General features: G+C 43.7%; 1 protein-coding gene across 6 annotated transcripts in view; it reads left to right on the top strand.

Moving 5' to 3' along the window:
- The first annotated feature begins 449 nt into the window (after positions 1-449).
- DPF3 (double PHD fingers 3) overlaps positions 450-27,710 on the top strand; it is a 170,822-nt gene continuing 143,561 nt past the window's right edge. For 3 of the 6 annotated variants that reach the window (XM_054200184.1, XM_054200183.1, XM_054200182.1), the window contains exon 1: positions 25,372-25,413. Coding sequence is in view for 1 of the 6 variants with exons in the window: in XM_054200178.1 (XP_054056153.1) it covers positions 471-502 (32 nt within the window). In the remaining 5 variants the exon portion in view is untranslated. Of the gene's footprint in view, positions 503-25,371; positions 25,414-27,710 lie in introns of those variants that run through there. The other 3 variants (XM_054200178.1, XR_008466204.1, XR_008466203.1) reach the window with 3 other exon arrangements.

The raw sequence follows: 27,710 nt of genomic DNA, 5'->3' as shown, positions 1-27,710 counted from the left end.
GAAACAGTGCGGGAAGGACGCTGCCGGGGAGCGGGAGGAGCGAGCGGGGCGGCGCGGGCTCCTTTCCCCGGTGGGCACGCCGCCCGGGGAACGAGGGGCAGCGACGGCCGCGCCAAGGGACGAGGGGCGAGCCCGGCTTTCCCTCTGCCGACGCGGCGCGTTAGAGCGGGAGCCGGAGAGAGGCGGGAAAGTCTCCCCTTGCCCGCCCTCGCCCCCGCGGTCCCCTCGGCGCGGCGGCGGCGGCCCCGGCGGCAGGCGCTGCCCCTTTAAGACCTGCTCGCCGCCAGTTCCACCGAGAGGGAGTGACCTCTGGGCTTTGACAGCTCCCCTAATAACTAGCAGAGCCCCGGCTCCGCCCCCGGCGCCGGATTGGTCGGCGGGCCGGTATGCCGCGCTCTGATTGGCTGGCCGCTTCCCCTGAGCGAACCTTTAGAACTCCGAGACACAATATTCTGTTACATTGTAGCAAAATGGCGACTGTCATTCACAACCCCCTGAAAGCGTAAGTAGGAATCAAAAATGTACATATTCCGCGTGGTTTAAATATGAAAAAAGGCGCCTTTCCGGCGCCGGCTGCCAGCCTGAGCCGGGTGCCGGCAGCCTCCCGGCGGGTCCCTCCTCCCGCCCTCCTTTCTGCCCCAGCGAGTCGCTCGTTTTTTTGTGCAACACATCCCCGCGGCTCGCGCCGAAATTAACGAGGAAAAAATTGTTCGGCTCGCGCGCCGGTTAATTGGCGCCCGGGCGCGGAAAGGGGGGCGGCGGGGCGGGGAAGCGGCGGCAGCGGGTAGCCCGGCTGCTCCCGGAGCGCAGCGCGGAGACGGCAGCGGCGGCGTCCCGCGGGGCCCCCGCGGGGCTGCGCGCACCGGACAGCGACCTGCCGCTGCGGTGCGGACGGGCTCGCGCCGCCGCCGCCCCCGGGGTCCGTCGGGGGAAGGACTGGCCGTGGGCATCGGGGAGGGTTATGTGGGGGGTCTGTGCGCCGTGCCGCCGCAGCTCGGAGTTGCCTCCGCAGATCTTTGCGGAGTTGGGATGACTTGAGGAGTGGGAGCTTCTTCGATGAGTGTCGGGGGAGGGGGTGGCAGGGTCGGAAAGCGGGGCAGCAGGGCCACTGCCGGCGCACCTCGGTGCTTGTGCGGGAGCGAGGGAGCGAAAGGGAGAGGGAGGGAAGCAGACTTGCGTGAAATGAATGACTCGGGACTGCCGGTCGTTGATTTGGGGCAGGAAGTCCGGAGATCTGTTTTGCATATGACAAGCTTTCGCTTTTCAAAGTGGCAAAGAGTTGATTGTGTTTCCATCCTGAGAGTGGGCACCGGCAGCCAAGGGCTGCTCGGACGGGATCTGACCCGCTGCTGGCGGGGGACACACGGAGAGGGAGCGAGCGAGCGAGTGCGCGGGAGGGGGCAGGTGCTTCTGCCGCGGAGATATTCCGGGATTCCCGATCTGGAAATAATGCCGGTTTAAGAGGGGGACGGCGGGAGCGCGTTTTCGTCTTCTGGATCGCGTCCTTTATTTTCCTTGTGGTCTGCAGCGCACGCCGTTAATCCCTGAAGGCATTAGGGAGAGTGGGATTTGGCACCGTATGTGGGGAGAGGAGCTGTCTTAACCTTTTTAAAGCGACTTCTCTGCTAACGGGGGCAGCGCTCTTGCTAATAAAGCAGGGAAGCGGAGTACCTGGTGGTGACGCTTCGTTTGCACTTTCTGGCTGCGCTGAGTGGGTGTTTTTATACGTTTGAGTTTTCAGAGATGATATTAGGGCTGCGAGGGTTGTTGGTGGTTTTTTGGTGTTTTTTTTTTCTTTTTTCTTTTTTTTTTTTTTCCCGACTCAAGTCTCTCCGGCTGGAGTTGGAAAAACACTTGAAGGTTTTTCCAGGGATTCCTGCTGCTGTCTCTCTGCGATCCGGAGGAAAAGGAAAGCCTCGAGCTGGGAAGGGGTGCTGACATGTTTATCAGCTCTCCTGCTCCGTCCTGGCAGAAAACGTTTGCTTTCATTTACTCGTCCTCTCGGTAGCACCTTATATACAAATCCGCGGGGAGAGGGGAGCGCAGTTGTCAGGGAGTTAATCAAAGCAGTCCGAGTATCCTCACGGGGCGGGGGGGGTGGTGTGGGGCTGAACACGCTCTGAAAACCGCGGGGAAGAGCCGGTGTGCCCCCCGTTTGATGGCAGGTTTAATACTTGCTCAGGCGAGAGGAACTTCTCCCTGTGCCCCTCCCGGCCGCCGGGCGCTGCTCGGGCGCAGGCAGCGCACCCCGGGGACCGGGAAGCGCACCCAGGGGGCCGCAACGCACGGCTCCTCACCTGGCCTGGGAAAAGCCACCTACGTTTGTGCCACTCGCGAGCACCGGCGGTAGCGAGGAAGCCCGGGCTGGGTGGCCTCCGGGGGACGGCGGGTGAGAGGCGGGGAGCTGCCAGGGAGCGACGAGTGGGGCGCCGCCGTGGGAGCCCCGCCGGAGGACGGGACCTCGCCTCCTCGCCTCGCACTTCGTGACACCGTGGGGCTCCCAAGAGTGGCGGCGGATCTCCGGAGAGGGCGGATCCTGCCGAAGGCTGCTTGTGCCGAAATGAATCGGGGGCCCGATCCCGCTGCTGCTAAAGTCGGGGAAGGCAGGATTAGGCTCTTTATAATTAGCTCCCTTCTCCTCCCCTCGCCCCTGGGGGGTGTGAGAGGAGGAAACAATAGACATCAAGTGCTGGATTCGCTTTTCTCTATGTGCCTTTTAAAGTACTAATGCTATGTGGAGGAAACAGAATTGGTACTGGCTGTCTGACACCATCTGCATTTTTTATTAACAACTTGTTTAATAAAACATTTTATAATTTTCACTTATTCTTTAAAGTTGCTGATCGGGAAACAATACACATGTAAATAAATTATGCATGGGATAAATTAGGACAAAAGCAGTAGGACACATAATAGGGGAAGGGATGCAGCGCACAGTGTTTTATCCTCATGTGTCCTTCCTGACAATGAAAGGGAGCTGAATGACATTTGCATTTCCTCTGTCTGCGTTTTGATTGTATCTCAAAACCCACAAACGCCCCCTACAGAAACTGGCCACACAAAGGTTTTGCTCTGAGATGGGGGACAATGTAGAGACCGAGAAATCCTAGCTCAGGTATCAAGCAGCTCTCTGTGTGTGCTTGTGCATTTAAGTGTCTCCAATATTCAGTTTATCTCCTGCACTTGGACACATATGTGGCCTTATTCATGCTAAACTAGTCTCTCGGGATAATGTGTTCCAGCGTACCTGAGCATCTGTGGGAATACATTACATAGAATAGCTCAGTGTGTGGAGTCCCTGATTAATGATTGGTGCCTCCTTACACTCAGCTTGCCTTTTGCTCTGTCTAGCGCACTCTTCTCACTTTCTGGTCCTCTTTTGGTGCTTTCATCCCGTTGCTCTTCTCCCCTTCACTTCCTCTGGTGATCCAATCAACCTGACGTGACTGCCTATTATTTCTGCCATTTAATACCTTGTTGTTTACCAACATGGTGCTACAGGCAAAAATATCTGAGATCTAGGTTTAACAGATCTGCAAGGGAAAGGCAGCAGGTGTCTGGATAAACATGTTCTTCTTCATCTGTAGAAAAGGCAGTATTCAGATAGCTTTGATGGGACAGGGGTGGATTTGAAATGCTGGATTTGTTGGGTTGCTTTTTACTAGCCTGTACCTATCTCCATACCTTTTCTTTCCATCTTCTTCTCCTTTAGTTATCTCTAATATGGAGACACTTGAGCGGTGCAGTAGAAGAAACAAATGCAGTTTAAAAGTATTCTGAATTACTTCAAATGTCAGTCAGAAATCTCAACGGACTTTGTAAACATTAATTAATTAAACCTCTCAACACCCCTGTGAAGAAAGGATTATTGCCTTTGTTTTATGGATGGCTAAACTAGGGCAAAGTGTTTCAGAAACTTTCTAATTCGAAAATCAAGTCTAGAATGCAGCGTTCAACTTCCAGTCTTAGCATCTAGTCCCGTTTCTTCCATCTATGCCTTATTAGTGATGTGCATATGCTACCATAATGCATTTAATGTAATTAAGACCTTGTAATTTACAAAGTCTTATCTAGAAGCAGAGTTGGTTTCCCCTACCCCTTCTCTGTCTTTACTCCCACAGCTGACTTTTATTTCAGGTTGTCAATTAAACATACTCACTGGAACATATGTTAGGCTATTGCCTTTTCTGCATGTGAGATTCTCTCATGCCATATAGCTCTCTGCCTGGATGCTCACTAGAGGAGCTGTTGCCTTCCAGTAGTTTGGCCTTGGAGTAGCAGTGCTGGTACTCTCTCTTTCTTTTGCTCAAGACAGCCTCTGGGACAAAAGAGGCTAACTTAGGCTCAATTGCTAAGGTAGGTCGCTTGCATGCTGACTGTATTGTCAAATAACTTTGACGTGCCTGGGGATGTTTATTCCCTGACAGGTGTTCGGGGACCAGAGCATCGCAGACTCATGTGCACAGTGCTAGAGCTGACCTTATAAACCCTACCAGGCCTGTTCTGTCTCTGCATTCCTGTTGCAAACACACAGCAGCGGTTGGTTTTCCAATTGGTGTACCTTCTCAGATAAAATTGCCTTGACAGCCAGCTCCGACCCCTGGGCTGCCAAATGACCATCTTGTGATGATGAATTCTGTGTCATGAGACACCTGTGAAGAAATGGTCTGTGCTCACATCCCTGTTTCAGGTCGGCAACAGACCAGCGTGGGTCTTGTACGGCAAGAATATTTCATTAGTGATAACTCTGGCTTGAATTCAAGCTGGAGACTCTTAACTGGAAGGTCCCGTATCCCATTATGCATCCCTGAAACAGCCCTACATCCTGATTAAGTGCTGATGAAGACTGATTTTTTTTTTTTTTGGCTGTTGTTGCATAAGCATCTGGTTGCTGATTTTTAATATTAAAGTGAAAATATAATGTGTAGTGCCACTTCCAGCAGGTGGAAGCAATAAAATGGATGGACAGTTAGGTTGCCAGTTCAGTGTTTACAGGTGATGTGGAGGTGATTTTAATGTGGCTTTGCAGAAGGGAATTTTCTTCTGCTTGACAGAACAGGGTTGTTGTGCACATTAAATCACATACCAAAATTTCTACAGCATTTCCAGTGTGGCTGTGATGTAAATTAAAAACATAAATGAGCCCTAGTGTGACACATTTCAAACCAAAACTGTTGTCCACATGAAAACTGTATTTTCTGTATCTCAGCACCAGCTTTCAGAGAAAATGAGGGATGAATCTTATTGTATTTACACAAGGAAACATAAGCATAAAACCAAAGTCATTGGGAGGCAGAGAAGCCAAGTTAAGAAGACCTGAGGATACACTGGTTTGAATATGAGAGAGTCTGATAAATGGTATGTTGCTACTTACAGTGTTATGTCTGGTTCCATGAGTTGCTTGTGCATGATTAGTTGTTGCAGTGCTTTTGTAATTTTGTTTTTTTGGTGTTCCAGCCTTTCACAGTCTGTCCAGTCGTGTGGATGGATGGAGGTTATATCACAAAGTTGTCGCTAAAAAAGTTTTAAAAACATATTATTTGTGGTGTGTGAAAGCAATATTGAACTATCCGAGTTGTGCTACAGAGGCCCAAAAGTACGATTTTTTTCAGGGGGTAATAATTTCAAGGTAAGAACATGTCCAATTGGCTGGGTGCATAATGCCTGTTAGATAGGGTTCACAGTGTCTGAGTGGGAATAGTTTACCCAGACCATGCAGAAGTCTGGTACACAAAGCAAAATGGGTCTCTGTCTTCAGTCTGAGTCATGGTGAAGGTAATGTGGCTCATCCTTTGTGTAGCCTAATGAAAATTGATTTGTTCCTCTGCTTTCCTAAAACTGGAAGTGTGGTATTTGGAGGTTGCACTCAAGAGCAGACTTTGTCCATCTTGTGTATCTGTCTACTGCAATTTATGACAGTTGGCTCTACCTCTGCTGTCCCGAAATAAAGCATTCCAATGCCTTCATTGGCTGCGAATAAACCATCTTTTAGGGTTATCATTTGCAGAGTCTGGTGTTTTCTTACTCTAGTTTGTCTTTCATGTCAGAGCTGAATTTCTTTGCTTAGTAGATCAATTTTACAATCTTGGTATTTATTCTGGGCTCATCACTGTGTTGTCTGTATGTGATGTTGCCTTGAGCAAGAACCATCCCTGTATTGTTTATCCCTGAGGACTTGTATGAGTGGAATGAATCTGTTTCGGGAGTTGACGTTTTTCTCCCTTGGACAGACCGACCTCTGATGTGAGGATCCCCTGGCTGGGGTGACATACTCCCACGTGCGAAGAAGCAGCACCAAGGCAACATTGCTTAAGGCCTGTTCTGAGGGCTTCATTAGGACTGTACTGCTCTTCTGGCTTTGCCTGGCAGTTTTTCCCAGGATGCAGAGACTGAGGTGTGTTAATCGCTTCCTTAGTACAGGTCCCAGTTTTAGCACTGGTTTGTTTCTTTTAAGGAAAGTTATCTCATCAACACAATCTAAAAGAAAGTATAAATCCTTTTTTTTAACAAAATTTTTCAGATGGAATTGCTTCTTTCTTGTCTTTAAAAACTTCTCTACAATTTGTGGAACAAATGCAAATACACTGGACTAGTGTGTGAGAAGCAGAAAGTAGTTTTCCTTTCTTCTTTCTTATTTCAAAAGAAAGAACAGAATTTCCCAGTGTATTTTAACTGTCTAAACTGAGTTACATGTAACAAAAATATCATGAATGCTTGAATACTGAATGTTTTAAATTCTTTTTTATCTTTACGAGCCTAAATTATAAGAAGTATGATACTTTTTTTTTAATTGTTATATATGGTTTATTTCCCAGCAGAGTGTATTTTAACCACAGATTCCCAGCAGATGTCTCAGAGAAGAATAATGCAGTGTCTCAATGGCTGCTGGCAAATATCCTTCTCACACCCCCATCCCCTCCAGTATGGGAATAGCAGGAGTATGTCAGCAAGTGTCTCAATTTTCAGGTTACCTGCCCGAGCCGGATGCGGTCAGAGTTGCGATTCCAGCTGCATGGAAGTTTTACTGGCACCCCAGCGCTGTCTGAGGGGAGGCTTCACAGGGAGTCAGTGGAGCAGTGAGAGCAGGGCAGGGACGGGCACTGATGAGTGTGCACTAGGTGGCTGTGATCAGCAGTGTGTGCTTGCCAAATCCTGAGTCATTAATTTTGCGTTCTGCTGAGCTGTAGCTGGGAGAGAGTCCCCTGCTCAGGTGTTGATGGGGACACTGACTACATCAGTGTTATTCTTCTAGTGAGAAAGGCTGGAAGCGATATTTAATATTGCAGTCCCTTGTGACAGAACTGATCCAACCTAACTGAGGATCATCTCTCCATTCATACACCACCATGAGTTATACCAGTCTGACATCTGATAATGCTGTCCTTGCTTTCTCATAATTTTTATAAATTAATGTAAAATGCCAACTGTAACACGTATATGAAATCTTAGTATGCAAAAGAAAGGAACCCTACGTAACTTATAGTTTCTCTCCCATGTTTCTTCTCAGATTCCCCCTTGTGATGCAAGATACAAGGCCTTGGTTAAGACGTTCTCTACAAACACATGGCTTAATGCTCCCTGCCTTTTAGGTCTCAAAAATCTGAATAGGTTGGACAGTGCAAAGAAAATCAGGTGCAGCACAGTGAAATAAGGCTGTGCCCCGAGTTGGTTAATTCCAGTCTGCTCTACCGCATCAGCTGGCAGGGCTGATTTGATCTGATCAGATGCGGGCATGCTACTTCTGCCAAAAAACAAAGTACAGTGCTTATGTTGCTTTTATGCTTTGAGTTGGCTTTGTGCTAGCCACAGGAAGAAAGATTATGCCTGTTGGAATAAAATTTCCTCTTGAAAATGTTTTGGGTGCTTTTCATGTTTTGGAAGAATAAGTGAACACCAGTTCAGTGCTTTGTGTCACGTGTCTGTGAAATTTTTGGTCTGGTTCTAGGAACTTTGCAGTTTCTAGTGTTCCTGTGGATCCACAGCCTAACATGATTAGTAAAATAGTTGGGAGAAAAATTGAAATGGCCGGAGTTATAGCCCAGATAGTTCACTATCCAGTGAACAGTGCCATAGGGAAACTTAGAACAGAGACACAAAGTTAGTATTATTTCCTCAAGGGAAAAGTAATGTCCATATTTCCTTGTCCTTCAAGAACAGTTCTGAAGACAGTCATCCATGGATTTGTGACTGTTTGAGTACTGTGGTCTCAATATTGCTTCCTGAGAGACTGTGTTTAGTCAATGATGGGGACAAATACATTTTATGTTTATGATTACTTTAAAAGCTATGCAATCTGAATATGGAATCATGAAAACAGTGGTTCAGAGAGCTCTTTTACTGCTAAACTCCTTTGGTCTTGACCATGAATAAAAACTGTATGATGTTTGAGGCTGCTATCCTCCTGAGTGTTCAGATAAATCACTCACCAGTGTCCAATATCGGAAATTATAACATGAACCCACATGTATCTACAAGCTCACTCTGATTGGTTTTGCTTTATTTTTTTTTTAAACTGCTAAAGGGTGTTTTTAAGAATGTAGGTTTTTATGTTTTCTATGGATTCTTTATCCTTGAAGGTTTCAGTTCATTAGCATATACCTGTTGATGTAAAATTTGGAAAAAATCAGGAGCACAATTTTAATTCAGAGATTAGTACCTTTTGTAGTTGAGGTAGTGCAGGTTAAGAGATGTGAGATGTGATGGGTGAGGGTTGGTGATGGAAAGACTCCGCAGTGAGATCTTTCTCCGCAGGTGTGAAGAAATCTTCTCAATTGCAGCACTGAGATACTTCTGCTGCTGCTTCATCATATCTGACTGACTCTTTAATTTTTAGGAGGTGCTCCTCCAAAAAGGATGTGCCCCTCTGTTAATTTGATGATATTAGTCCTCAGTGATCAAATGACATGTGGATGAGAGCGATGTTATTAGCCCCCCAGGTAGAATGGGACCCTGAAGACTTCTCACTTCTTTTTCTTCTCCTGTGCTGATACAAAAGAATGGGAACTGGGTCAGTTTAGCTGGTGTTAGATGGCAAACAAGCATTCCTGAGGTTGAAATCTAACCAGAAAATGTTGATGGGGGAAATGTGTGGAAAACCCTTCTCAATTTCCTGTCACCAGATCTGATTTGGTTTTGTTGATAGTCTCAGCTAAATGTTTTATCTTCTCCTAGCTTTCCTCTCCCCTGCCTCCCAACCTCTTTCCCCCATTGACCTCTACAAGCGCAGTCCTAGCTGTTGATTTATCAGGACAGGCTAGCTCAGCATTGTGTGGAGATTGCTTTTAATTAACTCTCTTCGTTTTTTCCAACCTTCAGGGAGCAGCAACCCTTTAATGATTTTAATATTTTATCTGGATTTATATCCACCTTATGTGGTGTTTGTTGCTTTGCTTCCTCACACGTTCTTCCTGAGCCTTTTCCCAAAATGAAATGTTTGTTTCAGGCCCTTCATACAGGATGAAGAGGAAGATTTTTAGTGGTTTCTGGACTGGGTAGATGGACTCTCTATGATCTACCCTAGTGGTTTGGAGGAGGATAAGGGAGTATGAGGTGATACATTTTGGTGCTGTTTTGGAGCAAGATTCACTTCAGTGTTCTGCCTCCGTGGACAGGGAAAGACAGCTTTGTTTCGTGGTTGCAGCATGGCAGATCAGAGCCTACTGAATTAAATCTGACCCCTGACTTGTTGTATGGCATAGATAAGTCATGAGCTTATTTTCACAGTCAGGTATGACTCTCATGCTAATCAGGCTGAGGAGAGGAGGCACTAATGTAATTACCTGTTGCGAAAATGTGGGTAACTTCCTGTACATGAATACAGGTCTAAAGGAGAGTCCCTCTTTACCTGCAAAAGACTACCTTTGCCTACTGTGAGTATCTCTACCAAGTGAGATTTCTTCAGACTGAGCAGAAAGCTCAGTCTGACCTATACAAAATTTCTCCCACCTGGAATTTTCTCTTTACATGTCCTACAATGAGGATTTCAGGAGGTTCCAGCATGAAAGAATTGGGAAAAATGTTTGTTACTTGTAATGTAAAGTATGTGGCACTTTTGTGCCAGAGCAGGAAAATGCTTTATAATCATGCTTAAAGTAAGCATCACAGTCTCTTTTGTGGGATTATTTTCTCCGTTATTCTGATGGGAGGAATGGCATGCACTGACTGATTTGGTGATGGTCACGCTAGTCACACTGTCAACTGTTGACAGAATTGGAGATTTAGAAGTCACATTGCTTTGCTTTTGGTGTCGAGTGGTAGATAGCATATGAGTCATGTGTTGAAAGTGAATGGGAATCCTTCCTTGGTAGCCCTTCCATGGCTGAGCTGCAACTGGGGGCATGGAGGAAGAGTGGGAAAGTGAGTTAAGACTGTCTGCCTTGTTCTGATGGAAGGAGTTCACCAATAAATATTGCTAACCCATCCTTAATGGCAGTGGTTTATGCCTAGAGCTGATAAAGGCACTGTTGGGGTGCAAAGATTTTACCATGGAAATGAACCAAGTGGTAAGTAGGTTTCCATTTCAAAATATACATGCTGCACACCAGACAGTCTGTTCAGTACAATTCACGCGATGAATTCAAAGTCACTGGTGTGAGAACAGTTTGACTCAATTTATTTTGTAAGGCTGCTCGTAAGTATGTGTAAGTGTATTTAAAGCCTCTGTTAAAATGGCAGAAGAAATGAAGAATTGCCCAGATCTAGTCCTCTCTGACTGAGGAAAGTGACTCTGAGACACCAGCTGAAAGCAACACAGTCATGGGTGCTACTTATCAAAATATTGGCAGCGCATTACTGCATAAGATCATCTGTGTCATCTGGTCTGTGGTTTGTGTTTGTGTCTTTCCTATCTTCCTCAGCAGTCTGCTTTACTTTAAAAAAATAATTGTTTGGTTGTATTTTTTTTCCATGTTACTGCTGCGATTCCACAGTAACTAACTCCTGGCATTCTCATCTGACCAGATTGCAAATGTATCTGGTTCAGGTATTCATTCTGCTGAGTAGATCTGAAAGTAAATTCCCCCCTCCCCTATTATTAACTTTCTAGTTTTGTTTCCACAACTAACTTTTCCACAAAGTCCTAGGGTTAGGAGAAGTGCTCTCTCCTGACACGTCTTCCGAATTCCTCACTGCTAAACACACACCATGCAAAGTCGAAACCTGGCTGGCCCTCAAAGGGCAGTCTATTTCCCAGGCTGCTGTTTCCAGCTACCTTCTCCTTCTTGCACCCCTCGGAGGGGAAGAGGAGGAACAGATGAGGGGTGAGCACTCTGCCTTTGGGAAAGTCTCTGACCTGAAAATGGATTGCAATTCCAGCCGAATGGTTCCTTCCCTTGGTAACAGAATTGCACGCCTGGGCTTTGAGCTCTTTGCATTAATTCCATCTCTGCTAAAGTTTCCCAGTCAATTAACCATGTCCATCTCCTGCTCTAGCAGCCACATGTGCCTTTTCTGCTGCAGCAGGGTTTTGGAACAGTAACTCCCTGCAGCCTTTGCTGCAGCAGTTTTCCTCCAGCAGCTTCCCTCAAGCATGGTTATCAATCAGGACCTGTCAGGTTTTTCCCCCCAACACATCTATTTTCAGGACTGTAGGACTTTGACCTTTTGCTTCTGTCTTTATAAGTACTATTTTTTTCCAATAGGGGCCAGCTCAAATGCTGAGTGTTAGGTCTTTACACTGATACAAAAGCTGCATGAAAATTTCAGTGTTGGTGTGAGGAGATTCTTGCTAAACCTGGATATTTCTTTTGGTTTCTGTCCGTTTGCCTCCCTTGGGTTTTAATTTCGTTTGTCAACAAGGCCTCATTAAGCTGGCCAGTAGTTCTTGTGTGGTGTTCCTGGCAGCACCTGCAGTGCAGAGGTCTCTTCTGAGTAGCTGACTAACAGGACTGGATGAAAGAGTAGTGAGTTCTTGGAGGCTGAAGTGTCTGGGAGATGCTCACCCATGGGGTTTGACACAGACTACCTTTGAAGGGAATTCGGCACACGCCTCTGGAAGAATGGTTTGGATGCTGGCTCTAGTGGTCTCTTGGCAAAGCACTTCAGGGGCCACGACAGTGGCTTCAACATGATTTTCTTGCATCTTGTACTACCATCAAAGGTCAGGTTGGGCTAGAGTGCCTATTAAAGCAAGAGGATATACTTAATATCTTGTCTTGAAGATGTGGGTGAGCCTGATCCTGTTTCTAGTGGGTAGGTACCTATATCATAAAGGCTGCCATCCCAGTTGTCACTAATTGGTTCCTGAGTGGGTACTTTCAGATGAGAAGACAAAGACCAAATTGGCCACAGAGGCTCAATTAATAGAAGTGTAGGTTTAAAAGAGGGTTCCTGGGTCTTATGTCCAGTCCCATGGTACCATGTCAGATAATCCCTTTCATAAACTGAAAAGTCCTTGTCTTAAATCCCCACTTGGACTGTTTGTTCCCGTTACTCCTCTTGGGAGGGTTCCAGAACCCACTGCTCTGATGGCTGGAAATAGCATTTTAATCCGTAGCCTAGCCCTACTTGTGACCAGTTTATACCCATTTGTTCTGGTGCCAGCATGGAGTCATTAGTTTACATACTGTTGCTCCCTCCGTGTCTTCCTCTCTGCTATCATGCATTTGTACAACACTATTATAAGCGCTCTCAGTCTTTGTTTTGATATACTAAACTGTCTGTGCTATCTTTTTCCTTTCCTTTGATCGCTGGAGTATTCATTGTCTTTGCCTTCTCTACTCCAGCTTGGATTACTCACAATCAACTTTCTCGCGTGTGAGTAGACAGAGTTGTACTCTGTTTCAGGTGAGGTTTTGCCCTCTGTAGTAACTATATTTTTACCTCTTCTGGAACACCTTGCTTTTGCATTTGTTTGTGCTTGTATTGTGCTGGTGGTTCATAGTCATCCTGTGGTAGACCGATACTGTTATGTTTCTTCTCCTGCCCTTTCAGCTGTTTTTGTTGTTGAGATTATGATCTTGAGGGTATTAAGTGAAATTTATAGTGAATTCACTCCATCTAATCCTTCTTGCCTGATATTCTTAATTTCCTTGATGTCCCTTTGACTTATGTAAGTGGCTAACTTTTATCATCACACATACTTTTTCTGCCAAAGTCGTTAATGGAAATACTGAATAAGATCAGTCCCCAGACCAATCCTTTCTAGAACTGCAGAAGTAACCTCCCATCAGCCAATTACTGTCTCTGTTAGGATTTTACCTGTGTCCAACCCTCTTTCAGTGTTTTTTCAGTCATATCACCATTCTTGTACGAATCCTCATCTTCTCCATTTTCAGTAATTTCTCATTTGTACTGTATGAAACATTTGCTGAAAGTCGAAATAGCTAAGAAGCAGATGTCTAGAATATCGGTATCTTATGAAAGCAAAGTGTCAAGTTACTCGGGCACAAGGTATGGATCTTGTATCTTAGTCGTTTCCTTGTTCAAGAGTGTCCTTGATCATTTTGCACTTAAAAAACTGCATGTGAGTAAAGTCTGTCTCAGCCGTACTGCTATGATTTGCAAGGTTTGTGTTCTAAACCAGTTAATTTTATTTTGCTTGCTAGACTTCAGTAATATAGTAGTAACCACATTTTGCAGTATCTGTTTAAAGAACTTGATAGTTGATGCATGGTTTCAGGTCACAGTTCTTGGGCAGACATTATTCAGAATTTATGCCTTGACTGCACAAATGTCTTTGTGGCTTCCACCTCAGTCATCCCACTGAAGCACAGCATTCCTTTAGTTCTTGGCCTGTACCTACATTATATTTAATCTATGTACCATTCTAACTGCAAAACAGCTGAACTTTCTTTGATCGCTCTTATTTTGATGTCTGAAGAATATTACTATTTTTTTAATAGCTTTTGCAAGTTCTAACTTTTGACTTTGGCAATTCTCCCTATACCTTTAAGATCTGTTTTTTTCTTCTGTTACTAGTGTTTTCTGTTCCCGAAGGGTGTCTGTTTAATTCTGTTGTCCTTTTTCAAGGTAATTATTCAGCCGATAACTTCTCCAGTCTTTCCATAAGAGTTTCAAACAATTCTTGCATTTTTCTCTTAAAGAAATTCCCCAAGTTCTGCTGTATTCCACTCTTCCCATGCTTTAAGGAGCAGGTTTGAAGCACTCAGCAACAGGTTTGAAGCACTTTGTTATGGTGATAGAAATCATACAATTTTGTACCTATTCTTGGACTGCAGAAGACTTAGGCCATGTTGATCTAGGGCAAGCAGGGGCACTTCTGCTTAATATAAAGTTGTTTTACTTAATTAGATCATGCCTTAATGTGGCTTTTAAAATTTCATCAATGTAAAACAATGTTGCATCTTTCACTAAAGTTACAACCGTTAAGTAAAAATCCAAACGAGCAAGATAAAGCTGATTTTTTCTTAAATGACCTTATTCCATTTTTCTCTGATGTTGTTGGTCTTATTCGGAGAAAACTGTGTGTATGCATAGTCTATGTATATTTGTGTGTGTCTGTAATGTAGGAAAGAAAGAATGTAATCACAGATGGTGTTTAGGAAAACATCATATTGTTTGTTAATCAATGTCTTGGCATTTTAAACATTTCCATATACATCCTACTGATTTATAGCAGTATATGATTCAACTCTTTCCTCCTGGTCAGTTTCAAAAATGCATATAAATAGGAAAAAATGATACATATATGCATTTTTTTTTTTCTTACTGGAGGGCTCTGGGAACTTTTGAAATATTACAGTACTCTTTGGATCAATGCATATCCCAGCAATCCCTTGCATAAGTGACCTAAAATCGTGTGATCAAACCTCTTCTCCCCTCCCCATCCCTAGAGAGATATTTGTAATTAGATAAAATGAGGACAGAATATGCATAAGTATCTGTTATGCTGGGATTCCTGCCCAGAAAGGAAACTAATGGCCTGAGCTGGCCATAGTCTTTTGCACCCTGTGTACTATTGACAAGGCTACAGCTTGAGATGTTGGGAGTTCAGGAGCAGATTTTTGCTGCTGTCTTATGGTAGCCTTTCTAAATTGACTGTTTTCCAAAACAAGTGGAATTATACAGCCTATATTTTACTCGTCATTCATTGTCGGGGACATTTTGCTTGTAAGAGAGGGTCTGATTCTTCAGTCTCATGCCTAATGCAGTGGAAGTGAGTGTAAATTACTGCCTCTGTGGTTTGGAAGTGTTTCACGTTCACTTTTCCCAGATGTAAATGACCATATGAAGTGCAAGACACTGGAGAACTAGGACTGGTTATTTTTTTCCATTTCATCTAGCAATTACTGCTTGTCTCTGGTCATTCAGAGGAAAGTACAATGGGGTTCTGTGGGCAAATTCAGCTCTTTCTGCTCAAACTAAGTAGCCTCTTTGAAGTCTGTGTGACAGGTTGTCTAGTATTGTGATACTACACAATGCAAGAGGATCAGATAGGTGGCACTTCAGAAATCTGGAGGCTGCTTGATGTACTGTTGCCATTTCCTTCTTTCTCCCAGCGCGGATGGTAGGTGTCAGTTCACCCCTCACAGAATTCTAGTTTTTTAGTCCTCTGCGAGATTTGTGGTTTTAGTCTTGTGACTTGGCAACAGTGAAATACAAACCCTGGGCACTTACCAATCTGTCAGTCTTCCTTCAATATCCCAGTTGTCAGTAAATCCACTGATGAAAAGCTTTTCTTGGTGCAGGCGGGCAATCTGCGTGCTAGTCTTCCTCTCGCTTTGCTTCAGTGTCCTTGGAGCAAAGGGGTAAATGTCAGTGAAAGTTAGAGAAGTGTTTTGATAAAAGGAGGGGCAAGGTCACGTAAAAAGCATCCCCTCCTGCACATTCCCAAGGAAGGTATCTATCCAGTGTTTCCATTGCTCTGCCTGGTGTAGCTAAATCAGGAAGTAAGAGCGCCAAGGCCTTGCTGAAATGTGATTCTTTTTTTTTTGAAATTATGTCCAGTTTGGCATTTTTTTGAGCTGAGGAAGTTTGGCTTGCTTTCCTTCTCCACTCACAGTAATTTGCAGAGTGGGAGATTTGGGGTGAATCTCTGTTTTCTATGCTTAAAAGGCAGCAGGAGCTTCAATGGCTGGACTGGAATGTGTTGTTTCAACATACTGAATGTGAAAAAAAAACTTTAGCTTCATACAGACTGTGTTTTTTGTTTGTACTCAGCCAGTGTGATTTCACTGAAGTCCAAAAAGTTATGCCAGTATGAGAGACGAACCAAGTCTATGTTATTTCAAGACAACTGTACTACCAGAGAAAATTCCTTTTATTCCCCTCCTTAAATTTTCAGAATCTCCCTCTACCTCAGATATTCAGTAGTGCCCGATGCTTATAATTTGGCAGCAAATGTTGACATCAGCAGCCACCTATGAGATCCTTAGCAGAAGTCTACAGCAGATGACTTCTTAGTAACAGGGATGGGTCAGAACAAAATCCTGGATCTCAGCACCTCTTGCAAGCTTCGAAGATTGTATCTGGATCCGAAGTTAAATGTCTTTAATGTACAGGATCCAAACACCCCCATGCTTTGGCAGAGCTCAGATCCAAGTTTTGTCTACCTAAAGAATCAAGGTTCTGTTTTCATGTAGATTCTTTTACTAGTGAGAAGCAAGGGAAGGGATAAGACAGAAAATATGACACATTGGCAAAATTGTTTTTCAATACTATGTTTTTCAAAGTTTTTTCCATGAGGCGTCAGTAGGTCTTAAAAATCACAGGGAGAGCGTACAGTTGTCAATGAGCCAGAATGGTTAAATGCTTTTAAATATTTGAGTTGGGTTATTCCTTCACCTTTCTTTCTCACAAACATGTCTGGTAAAACTCCAGTGATGAAAACACTTGCTTGGGAAGGAGGGAATAAAATCCTTTTCAGCAAGTAATGATGGTGACATTTTAATCACATCATAACAGCACTGTTAGCAACAGTTTAGGTTTGGCATTGAACATATACACAACATTTGTTCTTTTATACAGTATTGGTATTACATAGTAAAAATAGCACAATTGCAAAACTCATTTGTTACCCTTGTGCCAACTTTGTTCAGCTGACAGTTGCTGTTTGAACTTTTAAAGCAATGTTTCATGCATATGTTAATACCAACTGTACGATTAATTTTCTCTGCTTTCAAATGATCCTCTTGTGCCCTATAACCCTACATGGTAGTTACTTCCCAGTTTCAGATACCTGCAAAACTGTTTCTGTCAGATAAGCTGTGCTCACCCTGTGTGGTTCCATACTTCAAGATGGTAAACAGCAGCCTCGAGATAGCAGATGACGGAAGATGCTCATAGCCTTTAAATTTCCCAGTACATTCCTGCCCAGTTTGTTGTAGGCACTTAGCTTCACTGAGTCATCCTGAAGGACGGTGCTATTCAGAAATTTTCATCTTTCTAGTAAGAAGTGTTTTGGATGCCATATATTCTCTCTGATTATTTGCTGTCTGTGAAGGATGCTTATCGTATAATTTCTCAGTTTAGTTTAATAGCAGGCTTTTGATTTTGGTAAAGAAACAAACAAAATCAAGAGGGCAAAAGCAAGATCAAGAGCATCCATAAATGAACTCCACAAGTGGTGTTACGTAGTAACAGGTGGTATGCAGCTGGCATGGAAATCTCCACCGGATCACACTGAACTAGTTTTGGATTAACAAACTCAAAAAAACCCCAGCAAATGGGAAGGGAATAGAACTCTCTCCAGGTGAAATGGTGCTCCCTTGGATAGTTACTAGCTGGGAACAGGATGACATACAGATAGACCTGCTGCTGCATCCTCCTGGAAGGTTAGAATTCAGCCGGAGAAGGCACAAAAAGATTTTATATTAAAAACTATTGAATTCTTCCTTTTTCCTACTGTTACGGTTAAACCACACTTTATTTTAGGAAGGTTGTTATTGTTTTCTGTATTTACTTCTTAACAGTTTCTTGGGTGGGGAACTTAAAATGGGTAAGAAAGAATCAATATGCAAGAGTTTGTGTGTAGACTAGAACCTGATCCCAGAGGAGGGAATCCATGGGCTTTCACACTGCAGAGGGCATCAGAGGGGACATACTTGGAGAGACCATAGAGGACCCGAAAGTGCCACTGATCCCTAAGAAGACACTTGCTAGGAGTTACGTGGAGTGGTTTTGTTTTCTGACAGGCCTGCTCAGAGTTTCACTCAATGTTTCCTTTTACATATTAATAAACATATATAATATGACAGTGGACTTGATTGTCATGACTGATATTAGACCCAATCCTTATTTGTTTCAAGATACCACTAAAAAGAGTTGTGGGGTTAGTAGACCTTTGCTTAGTTGGATTGTTTGAACAGTGATGAAAGTTACTTCATAATAAAATTGTAGCTACTCGGTGCTTGTGTGAGACATTTGTTTTCCTGCTTTAAGTTGGCAGCATATTTATATAGCACTAATTCTTACACAATCACTCTTCAACATGCTCATGCAGGGTGTCACCTACTCTAGTTGCACTGGTGCTCCCTGGGACTGCAGATGCCCGCACTCTAAAGAGACTTGGGGCTTCCTGGCAGTTTGCCTTTCTGAGGATGAGGGTCCAAGGCCAGTGCTATTCCGGCTATGGGGAAAGAAGAAGTAGGAAAAGCTGGAATGGAGAACTGGCGAAGGACAAGGCCTACTTCTCCTTTTCCTGCTGGGAGGGTAGGAGAGATGGGAATGGCACCTGCAGCTGGTGAGCAGAGCTTTCCTCCAGTGGGAGCCACTCCCACTCAGCAGCCACTGTGACACAGCCTGGTTTCCAAATGGCTTTGATAATGTTCTTCTCTAGAAGCTTTTAAAGAAACTAAGCTGCCTTGGGAAGTCCTCTGGAGGCACAGTTGGTTAAAACCCTGGAAACACAGGGTAGGAACAACTCATCAGGTCACCTGTGGAAGCCCAGCTGGATCAGTAATTGGGCCTGTGCTGCCTGATATTTGCGAATGATCTGGAAAAGAAAGTGGAGAGGGAGGTGGCAAACTTAGCTGACAATACTAAGTATTCTTCAGGTGGGAAAAACATTAGGTTGCTGTGAAGTGTTGAGGAAGAAGGACCTCATGAAACTGAATGATTTGGCTCATTAAAATGGCTGATTATGTACAGTTTAGATAAATGTAAATTAAGGCATGTGGGGAAACACGATGCCAAATCAACATATACAGCAACGGGGACGGAACTTGTTACTGACACTGAAAAGTTTTGGAGTTATAATAGATCTACCAAAATATGAGCTTTCTGTTCAATAATGGGGAAATATAATAATAAGGTGAGAAGAAGAAGAAAGAAAAAAAGGGAGACAAAAAGGAAGAGATGCAGGCTGACTGTTAGGAGCTACTCTGAAAGGAAACAAACGTCATTACTATGCCACTATCTAAACCCAAGGTTTGCTGCATGGTGAATACTGTGAGCAGTTTGGTCTCCTTGTCTTGAAGAGGATACAGTAACATCAAAGAGGTACTGAGAAGGAAACACGGATGATTAAAAGGAACAACTTCCATATGAGGAATTACTAAATTGATTTGGGTTTTCCAGTCTGCAAAAAGATTTCTGACTCTCTCTATATGAGAGGTTCATGAGATCAGGAGCATCATGGAAGGGGCAGTTAGGGGATGGATGTTCATTCTCTCTCTTGAAGACGGAAGTCAGGACATCAAATGAGATTATCAAGAGCCTGGTTTAAAAGGAACAAAAGGGGATACTTTTCCACTAAATATTAAATAAAGCTGTGGAACTCTTTATAATTGGATGTATGGGGATGTATTGGATGTGTTAATGGATGTATTTGAACCCAAGTTTACTTGGGTTCAAAAAGGGTCAACATCACAGAAGGAAAATCCTTCAGTGAATGTTGAATACCAAGGTACCCGAATCACAGTTTGCCAGAGGTTGAGAGAATATACCAGTATATTTTCTGCAGAATATCACTATATCCTGTCCATATTTTGTGCATTCCTCAGGGATTCCTTACTGGTTGAAGTCTGAGACAGAGTCCTGGGTTAGATGGACCTTTGGTCTGAGCTGGTATGGCCATTTTTATGTTTCAAGGGCTCTGGCAGTCACATAGTACTTAGCAATGTTGCAAGAAAGGCCTTGAGAAGTTTCAAAATAAGAGACCCAGAAATGCAAGATGGAATTATGATTACTGGCTGAATAACCAGAGCTTTATTTTGTTCTTTGCAACGTTTGCTTCTTCATGTCAACCCTAGGGGGAAATTTGTGTGCCAGTTCACCCAGGTCTTGCAAGAACCTGAGACAACCTGTTTATTAAACATACGCTTTGGCTGCTATACAGAGGAAATGGCATGATCCAGACTGGTAATGCAGAGACTTGCATTTAGTTTCTGCCTACACCATTGACTTTCTGCATATTTCCAGCCAAGTCTTGTACCCTATTGTCCCGCTGTTTCCCTATGCAAAGACTAGATAAAATCCTTTATATCTCTCCTTTATATCCTTTATATCTCTCCTTGAAGAGGAGTTTGAGATTAATGGTTGTAAAGTGCTAAATAAGGGCTAGAAGTTGTGAGTGAATGCAAAGTGTTTGATGCTGATTTGTTTAATGGACATCACAGTTAAGAAATTTGCCACCCTCAATGTCTGTTTATAGGTGTCTCATTCAGACTGGATAGGAAGTAAAACCTATATTCAGATTCGTTCTAGAGGGAAAAAATCTGAATTAGTTGTTCCTATACTTATAAGGTATTCATTGGTTTGGGGTGTCTGTGTCAGAGCTGGCAGAGTTAACGCCCGGGAAATCTGCAGTGGTCTGATCTGACTGAAGGGAGCGTTATTTTTTTTCTGTCCTTTCTGTCCTGTTGCACAGTTTCTTTTTGTTTTTGTGCTCTCACTAGGTCACTGTTTATGGGATGAATTTTCTAGTCATGTCTCAGATTCACAATCATAGGTGACCTTTGCTCTTCCTTGTGGCTCTCTTTCTGCACCTGTTTCCATTTGCAGACGTGTCTTATAAGTTATTATTTATAATGAAAGGCAGCTGATGGCACTTGCACATAAGGTGGCTGTCCTCTCTTCATGCTGTGCAGTAGCATACCTGAATCCTGATGAGAAGAAAAAGAGATGCTCTTGTTCAAAATTAAATGTATTGGAGGCCCCAGAACTTGCCTTAGCATTTGGTGCTGATCTAGATGGTATCAAATTGCAGGGAGACATGGAAAAAATTCTTGGTGTCCAGCTGTTGTGTCCCAGGTACCTGCTACTTGCTTAAATCAACTTTCATCAGGGAGGTATGTAACCATGAACATACATAACACATGCTGTTCCTAACCTTCTGTACACACATTGTAAAAATTGAGTGGATTATTTAAGGCTTTCCCTCCTTTGGACCAACTAAAATCTTTCAGGAGAGGTGACTTGAATCTGCTTGATTTCTGAATTTCTGGGAAGTGGTTTGATTCCTGGCTCTCTTGCTCTTACATCTGATCGCTGTGGTCCTTATGTTGCTGTGGTGTAGTTGGGGTATATGGGTATTTCATCTCTGCCTTCTCTCTTTCCCCACTCACAAGCCCCATTTCATTCCCTTTTCTAAGGGAGGAGGCCTTCTAGTTTGCTGCCTTTCCACACTGGGGCTCTACCACAGGCAACCTGTCTTTACAAGGGAGTGGCTGTTGCTGTAGGTCAGTGGAATGATTAACAGTTGCATATTAGGCACTTGGTCAGGCATTTGTAGATGTTTGCAGGATGCTGTACACATTGGGTAGAAGTCATTAAAAAATCCATCTTTTTCAGTGCACTATTAACAGGTATTAACACAGCTTCCTACAGTCAGGGGAAAGCTCTGATGTGCTTCTTTTATGTATCAGCGTTTGAGTTCTTAGACATCGTGTTTTTGAGAAATCTTTGGAGATGAAACACAAACTTTGGCAGCATGACCAAGAAGACCTACATGACTGCCTTTATTACTGGGATTTAAGTGCCGGGATTGCATCAGTCCCCTGCCCCAAAGCTGTTATGGGTCAGGAAGTGTGGGAGAGGACCCAGGTGGTTGTGCAAATCTCCTCTAAGTTTCACTAATCAACTTCCAGACACTTTTCAAACGAAATAGCTGGAACTGTCAGGTTTCTATGAAGAACCTTGCTGCAGCAAAAGAAATTAGCAGCTCCTGTTAATGTATCTGCTTGGTGTTTGTGTATGGAATAGTCCTATTGGGTATGGGGGAGTCACAATGTGAATGCAAGTCTCCATTGCAAATGTGAAGGCACAAGATGTGCAATTGCTTCTTGATGTTATTGCATGTTTCCAGTGCTTGCTGATGGGTTCACAGGGCCACTACAGGTGGCTGCTAGGAAGACGTGTGTGATTGTGAGGAGAGGCTTGCAGTAAAAGAAGAAATGGCATCCATCAGTTAGAATAGGACTGCCTGCAGGCATGACCTGTAGAACCATACTGAGTCGTTTCATGGAGCACAGATGACACACTGAGTGGTGTTAATTGGCAGTCCCTAAATGCCATTCTTTTTCCCCAGTAAACTCTGCCCATCTCAAGATAATGCTCAAGTGAATTTGGACACTGCTCTGCACCAAAGATTGCAGTAGTAAGCTGTCCAGATTTAATATAACACCCACCCCATACATTTTATTTCATTCAAGCAATTCACCCTGAAATTAGTTTCCACTTACACTCAAAGCCACTTGTGTGCCAGTTACAGCTACTTTTTGGCTTGGAAAAGAATGGTTATTTAAATGGCATCTCTCTCTCAATTTTATGTAGTTTCCTCCTCTCCACAGGTCAATCCTGTGTGAAGGCCACCATGCCCTCTTGCCCTTTGTGTAAGTGTACAGAGGTACCTAAACACGACTTAGCAAACAGTTATTCTATGCTATGCAAACAGTAACTCTGTGCAAAGGGCATTCACCCCAGCCTACGCTGCCAGTGATGATGCTCAGAGGGTGGTCTTGTCTCAGACTTCCCTTGTTAACTTTACTTCTGATTGTCTGTGTACATTGCACTGCTTCACTATCTGCTCAGTGACAAACGGCATCCAGTTGTGAAGTAGAATAACTGATTAAAAAAAACACCACACACAAGGAAACACCCAGTCTTGTTTAAGATATGCCACCTTTTCAGCCAAATACTGAGGGGTGTACCAAATACTTGAAGTGCCCATGAAAATGGAGCAAAATACGTAAACTAAAATAGAAAAATGAACTCTAATTCAGTATTACCATTTCAGTTTATGGGAGTATTGTACTTTAGTTTCACTTTCTACCTTTCTCTGTGTGTAATCCCAGTTCTAGTTATAGTTAAAGATTTACTCTACCTTTTGGGTGGCTGAAAACTATCTCTGGCAGTTTTAAGATAGTTGATAACACTGTGAAAGAATTAACTTTAAGAATCCCCTCCTCCAGTTTAACCCTTCTTTTTATGCGGCCCAGGGACACTCTCCTTGCCAGTTTTACAAGCTCAATCTCAGTTTTTGCTCACCTGATGTTATTTTTAGTGGAAGAAAATATAATATCTTAATACCTAGAAATATTTCTATTTCTTTAATTGCTGGAAAGGACAAAGTGAGATGGGGAAGTTAAGCAAACCCCCAACAAAGTGAAGTGATGAGTTACCGCTGTTGAAGCAGGGCAAGAGGACAGGATTGAGAGAAGGACTGGAAAGAAAATGTGTGTGTATGTGGGTGTGTGCAGGTATGAAGGCGTCCGATCCTTTAAAAGGTTTGCAGCATTTTGATTTGAAGAAACTGGTATTCCCATGAGACAGGGGGATGTATATAGATTTTTTTCCTCAATAAACTCTTGCTTTCCCTGTAATTGTAATAGGAACTCTTCCAATATGTAAGTTCATGTGTCAGTGCTCTCCTCATATACTAACGAAGAGTAAAGTAGTGCTGGTGGGAGCAATCCTTCAAGTCTTGTGGAGGGTGTGAAAGCAGATATAAAGGCTGGCTACAAGGCATGGTGACACAAGGAGACTCAGAGAGGACCACTGCCTGGATTCTACGGCAGAAGTGTTTTCCTGTAGGAGGGATGACAGGGAAGGCTCTGCATGGGGAAGTGACTGGCAAAAGGACATTGGAGAATGGATAAAAAGCATAGTAGAGACACAGTAAGGTAGGAAAAGAGGTTTTGTAGGCCAGAAGGGAAATGAAGACACAAAAAGACAGACTGTAATACAAATTAAAGACATTTCCTTTAATTAATTCCTTTAAAAATTACTATTAACTAGAAATCAGTATTGTAAGTAGCTCCCACTAGGCTGTGATTTCATTGCACTAATTGAGCAGTTTCTGACCCAAAGAACTTACAGCTGGCAGTTACCACTGGTTCTGGTTCCTGCTAAGTAACAGGATGGGCATACGTTAGCAAATGAAAAGTGTGAGAGCAATTAGCTATCTACAGTGTTCCTTGTGGGGCCTGGTATGTTATCCTTGGGTGTAATGTTGGGATTTTGGATGAGAAGGCTCAGATCTGGAAGAACAGCAGCAAGACCTCTTTACAGGCCCAGTGCGAAAAAGTGGCAAGGGAGAGTTTGGGAAGGGTTGCAGTGGGAACAGTGGGAGGACACTCATGGCAAAGGGGAGTAAAACACAGTTTGAGCAGTAGGTGACAATGCTGGTGTTAATTGTATTCCTGTTCCTGAGGGGAGGTGTGAGATGGAGACCACTCTGTGCATTGGGGTTTTAGAGACTAAATAGGTACCACAGCTTAGGGAATCCGATTTCCTCACACTGGTAATGGAAGGAAACCCCTTTTCCTCCTACTCCTCCCACTGGAGTGGAGGCAGCAAATGCAGCCGCAGCCTTGCTGGAAAAGGCAAGCAACAATGTCAGGGATAGCTCTGCACCAGTGCATTGCAACATGGAAAATAATTGCAAAACTGTCACATTGAAGCTTGTGGGTTACTGTTCCGGGAGGAAGCAGAAGCAAGGACCCTTTTGCTCCGTCTCATAGACTTACCCCTTGGGTTGCTAAGCAGGATTTGTCATGCCAGATCAGACCTGTTATCTGCCTCATCCAGAATCCTATTCTGGCAACAGTTTTTGAAGCTGGATTTTTAGTGTCTTCTAAGGGGTCTTCAGTAAAAGCTTTGTCATGAGAGCCCAACTGCTTAGGCTAAAGAGACAGCATATGCTGTCTTCAGAAGTGCTGTTTGCCTCAACAAATTCCCTCTCCAGAGCCATTCCCACCCCCACTTCCTTCTCTTGGGAATCTGTAGGGACTGAGAAATGTAATCCCTTTATTTATTTTGCTTATGGGTACAGAACGAATTCTGTGCCCACTGAATTTGGCAAGGAGGTCCCAAGGGGAAGCCTGTAAGGGTAATTCCCTCTGGGCCTGCCTGCATATGAGCAGCTAAACTGATCTAACCACCTCTTCTCCCTCCCTGCTCCTCTCAGACAGACTTTCCTCCTCAAGTTCCTGCAGCCTTTTGTGACCTGAAAGCATTTAGTCATAACTGCCCAACAACAGCTCTCAACGTACAGCATCACCAAATACAACAAAGGTAGTTTCCCACCCTTACCATCAATCTGTCTGTGCTAGAGTAATCTGAGTAGTTCTTTACTTTGTGCTTATTTTTTTTTTCGGAATTGATCAGTACAAATGAGGACTTGGTAAGTGAGCTTTAGCCTCTGTTGTTTTCCTGATATGGTGGTTTGTTCACTGAGACAGCACATAAAATACTTCAGTTTCAAACCTGTCACATTTTGACCAGGTGTTAACAACAGCACGATGTGTGCCAAGAAGGGTGAGATGGGCCTCGGGCTCTTTTGGTATATAAAATATTGGCTTAAGGATCAACTCTTTCATGTTGTCCTAAATGACTGTTTCACCATTGCGTTCTCATTTTTGCAGCAGTGAGTAGCACACACAAGGCAAACATATTCTTTTCTTTCACATCACAGATATGAGACAAAGGGATACAAAAGCCCAGCCCATGACTCACAAGGGCAGTGTAGGCATCACACCGCTCATCTTCGGGGAGAAGAATAAAAGCAGTTCAGTGTCAGGAAAGGTTTTCTTGAAGGTCGGCATTTGTAATTAGTGTTGCAGTGGTCCTAAGGACATCCTCTTCCAGTTATGGTTTGGAGTGGTTCTCATCTATTGTGTGAGAAAAAACACACAAGAAGATGCTATGTAGTTCTTTGTAGAAATTTGGCGGGTGACTTTACTGCCCTGCTTTGTTTTGTACCCTGTCCAGGACACGTCTTCAAAACTGGCACTGGACATTGTGCTGATGGCCATGGCAGTTCTGCAGCAGGAGACTCCTTCCTCCACTGCCACTATCCTAACACCATCTTAAGAAAGGAGACACAACTTGCCCTATATTTGCTTCTGTTCATTACAGACTTGGTGGTAAGGAAACACACCTCCTTACAGTCACTACTTAAATACTACCAGGAGTTTCACTACAGGCAGTGGAACTACGAGTAGGAGAGTAGTTTCATTAAAGCAGCTCTATTTTTGAGAACTGTGCTGAGGAATTTTGTGCAGCCAATGAAGAGACTTACCAGGCTTTATACTGAATCCAGTGTGCGCTGGACAGGATTTTGCCTGTTTAATCATTGCTGTGTGACTGTGTGTGTAGTGCTGAAATAGTCAAATGTGTGTAATTATGACACACCTCATTGTCCACTCTTCGTGCCTTGAATTAAGGTGCTCAGAGTAGCAGTTCACATCTTCAAAGCACCGCACCAGTTCCAATACCAGAAATTCCTGTGATGGCGCCAAGTGATGCTATTCTTATTTTTAAAATTAGGGAATTGAAAGCAAGAAAGGAGACAGAAGGAGGGAGAGAAAGGTGAAGTCACGGTCTGGGACTTTAGAAAGATTTAAGTAACATTTGGGAGATGCTGGTCCCTATGCTTGTGTTAAGCACGACAAAACATGCTTCTGTCTGGATATCATTTGTGTAATCCTATATGTATATTACAGTTCCTCATGACTGTCAGTCATCTTGGAGACAGAGTTTGTTAGACAGAGCCATACTGAGGTGTTCCTGATACAGATTCACCTGCTTGCATCATTTAATCAGACCCTCTCTGTGACCCTTGTCACAGGTGGGTGCTCCCCCTGCATGTGCAACCTAGGAAATACAAGTTTACCATAGTCTGAAAGGTGATGTTATTGACATTCCATCTCTTCAGTTTCCTTTACATAACAATGTTGAACATGAGAAACTATTAAAATAACTTTTTCTTAATGTTCTGAGAAATCATGATCTAATGTCATTAGATTGTAGAGATGAAGTCCTTCTCCTGTGAGGAGCGGCTGAGGGAACTGGGCAAGTTCAGACTGGAGAAGAGACAGCTTTATGGGAACCTAGCAGCAGCCTTCCAATACTTACTGAGAGGTCAGCAGGGAGATGGCGCCAGGCTCTTTACAGTGCTGCATGGTGGGAGGATGAGAGACAAAAAGTTGAAATGAGAGATTCAGAATGGGTGTAAGGAAAAGCTTTTTCACCCTGAGGACAGTCAAGCAGTGAGAGGCTGCCCAGAGAAGTTGTAAAACCTCTGTCCTTTGACGTTTTCAAGACTGAACTGGACAAAGCTCTGAGAAACCTGGTCTGACCTCACAGCTGACTCTGGCTTGAGCAGGAGGTTGGATGGGAGACCTTTGGAGGTCTTCTTCAACCTGAATTATCCTTGGCTTATTATGCAATATTTTGCCTCATGTGCTGCAAATCAGTGTTCGTATTGAATTTCCAGAAGGCTATGTATGCTATGGAAAAGAAGCTGAATGGAACAAACATGACAGCAGGGATGGTAGAGTGAAATGTTTCCCATTTCTGAAAAGTTTCTG

The sequence above is a fragment of the Rissa tridactyla genome, chromosome 4 (genome assembly GCF_028500815.1).
Source record: "Rissa tridactyla isolate bRisTri1 chromosome 4, bRisTri1.patW.cur.20221130, whole genome shotgun sequence".
NCBI classification, from domain to species: Eukaryota; Metazoa; Chordata; class Aves; order Charadriiformes; family Laridae; genus Rissa; species Rissa tridactyla.
Note: the sequence above shows the minus strand (reverse complement) of the source record. Positions and strands in the feature narration are given on the sequence as shown.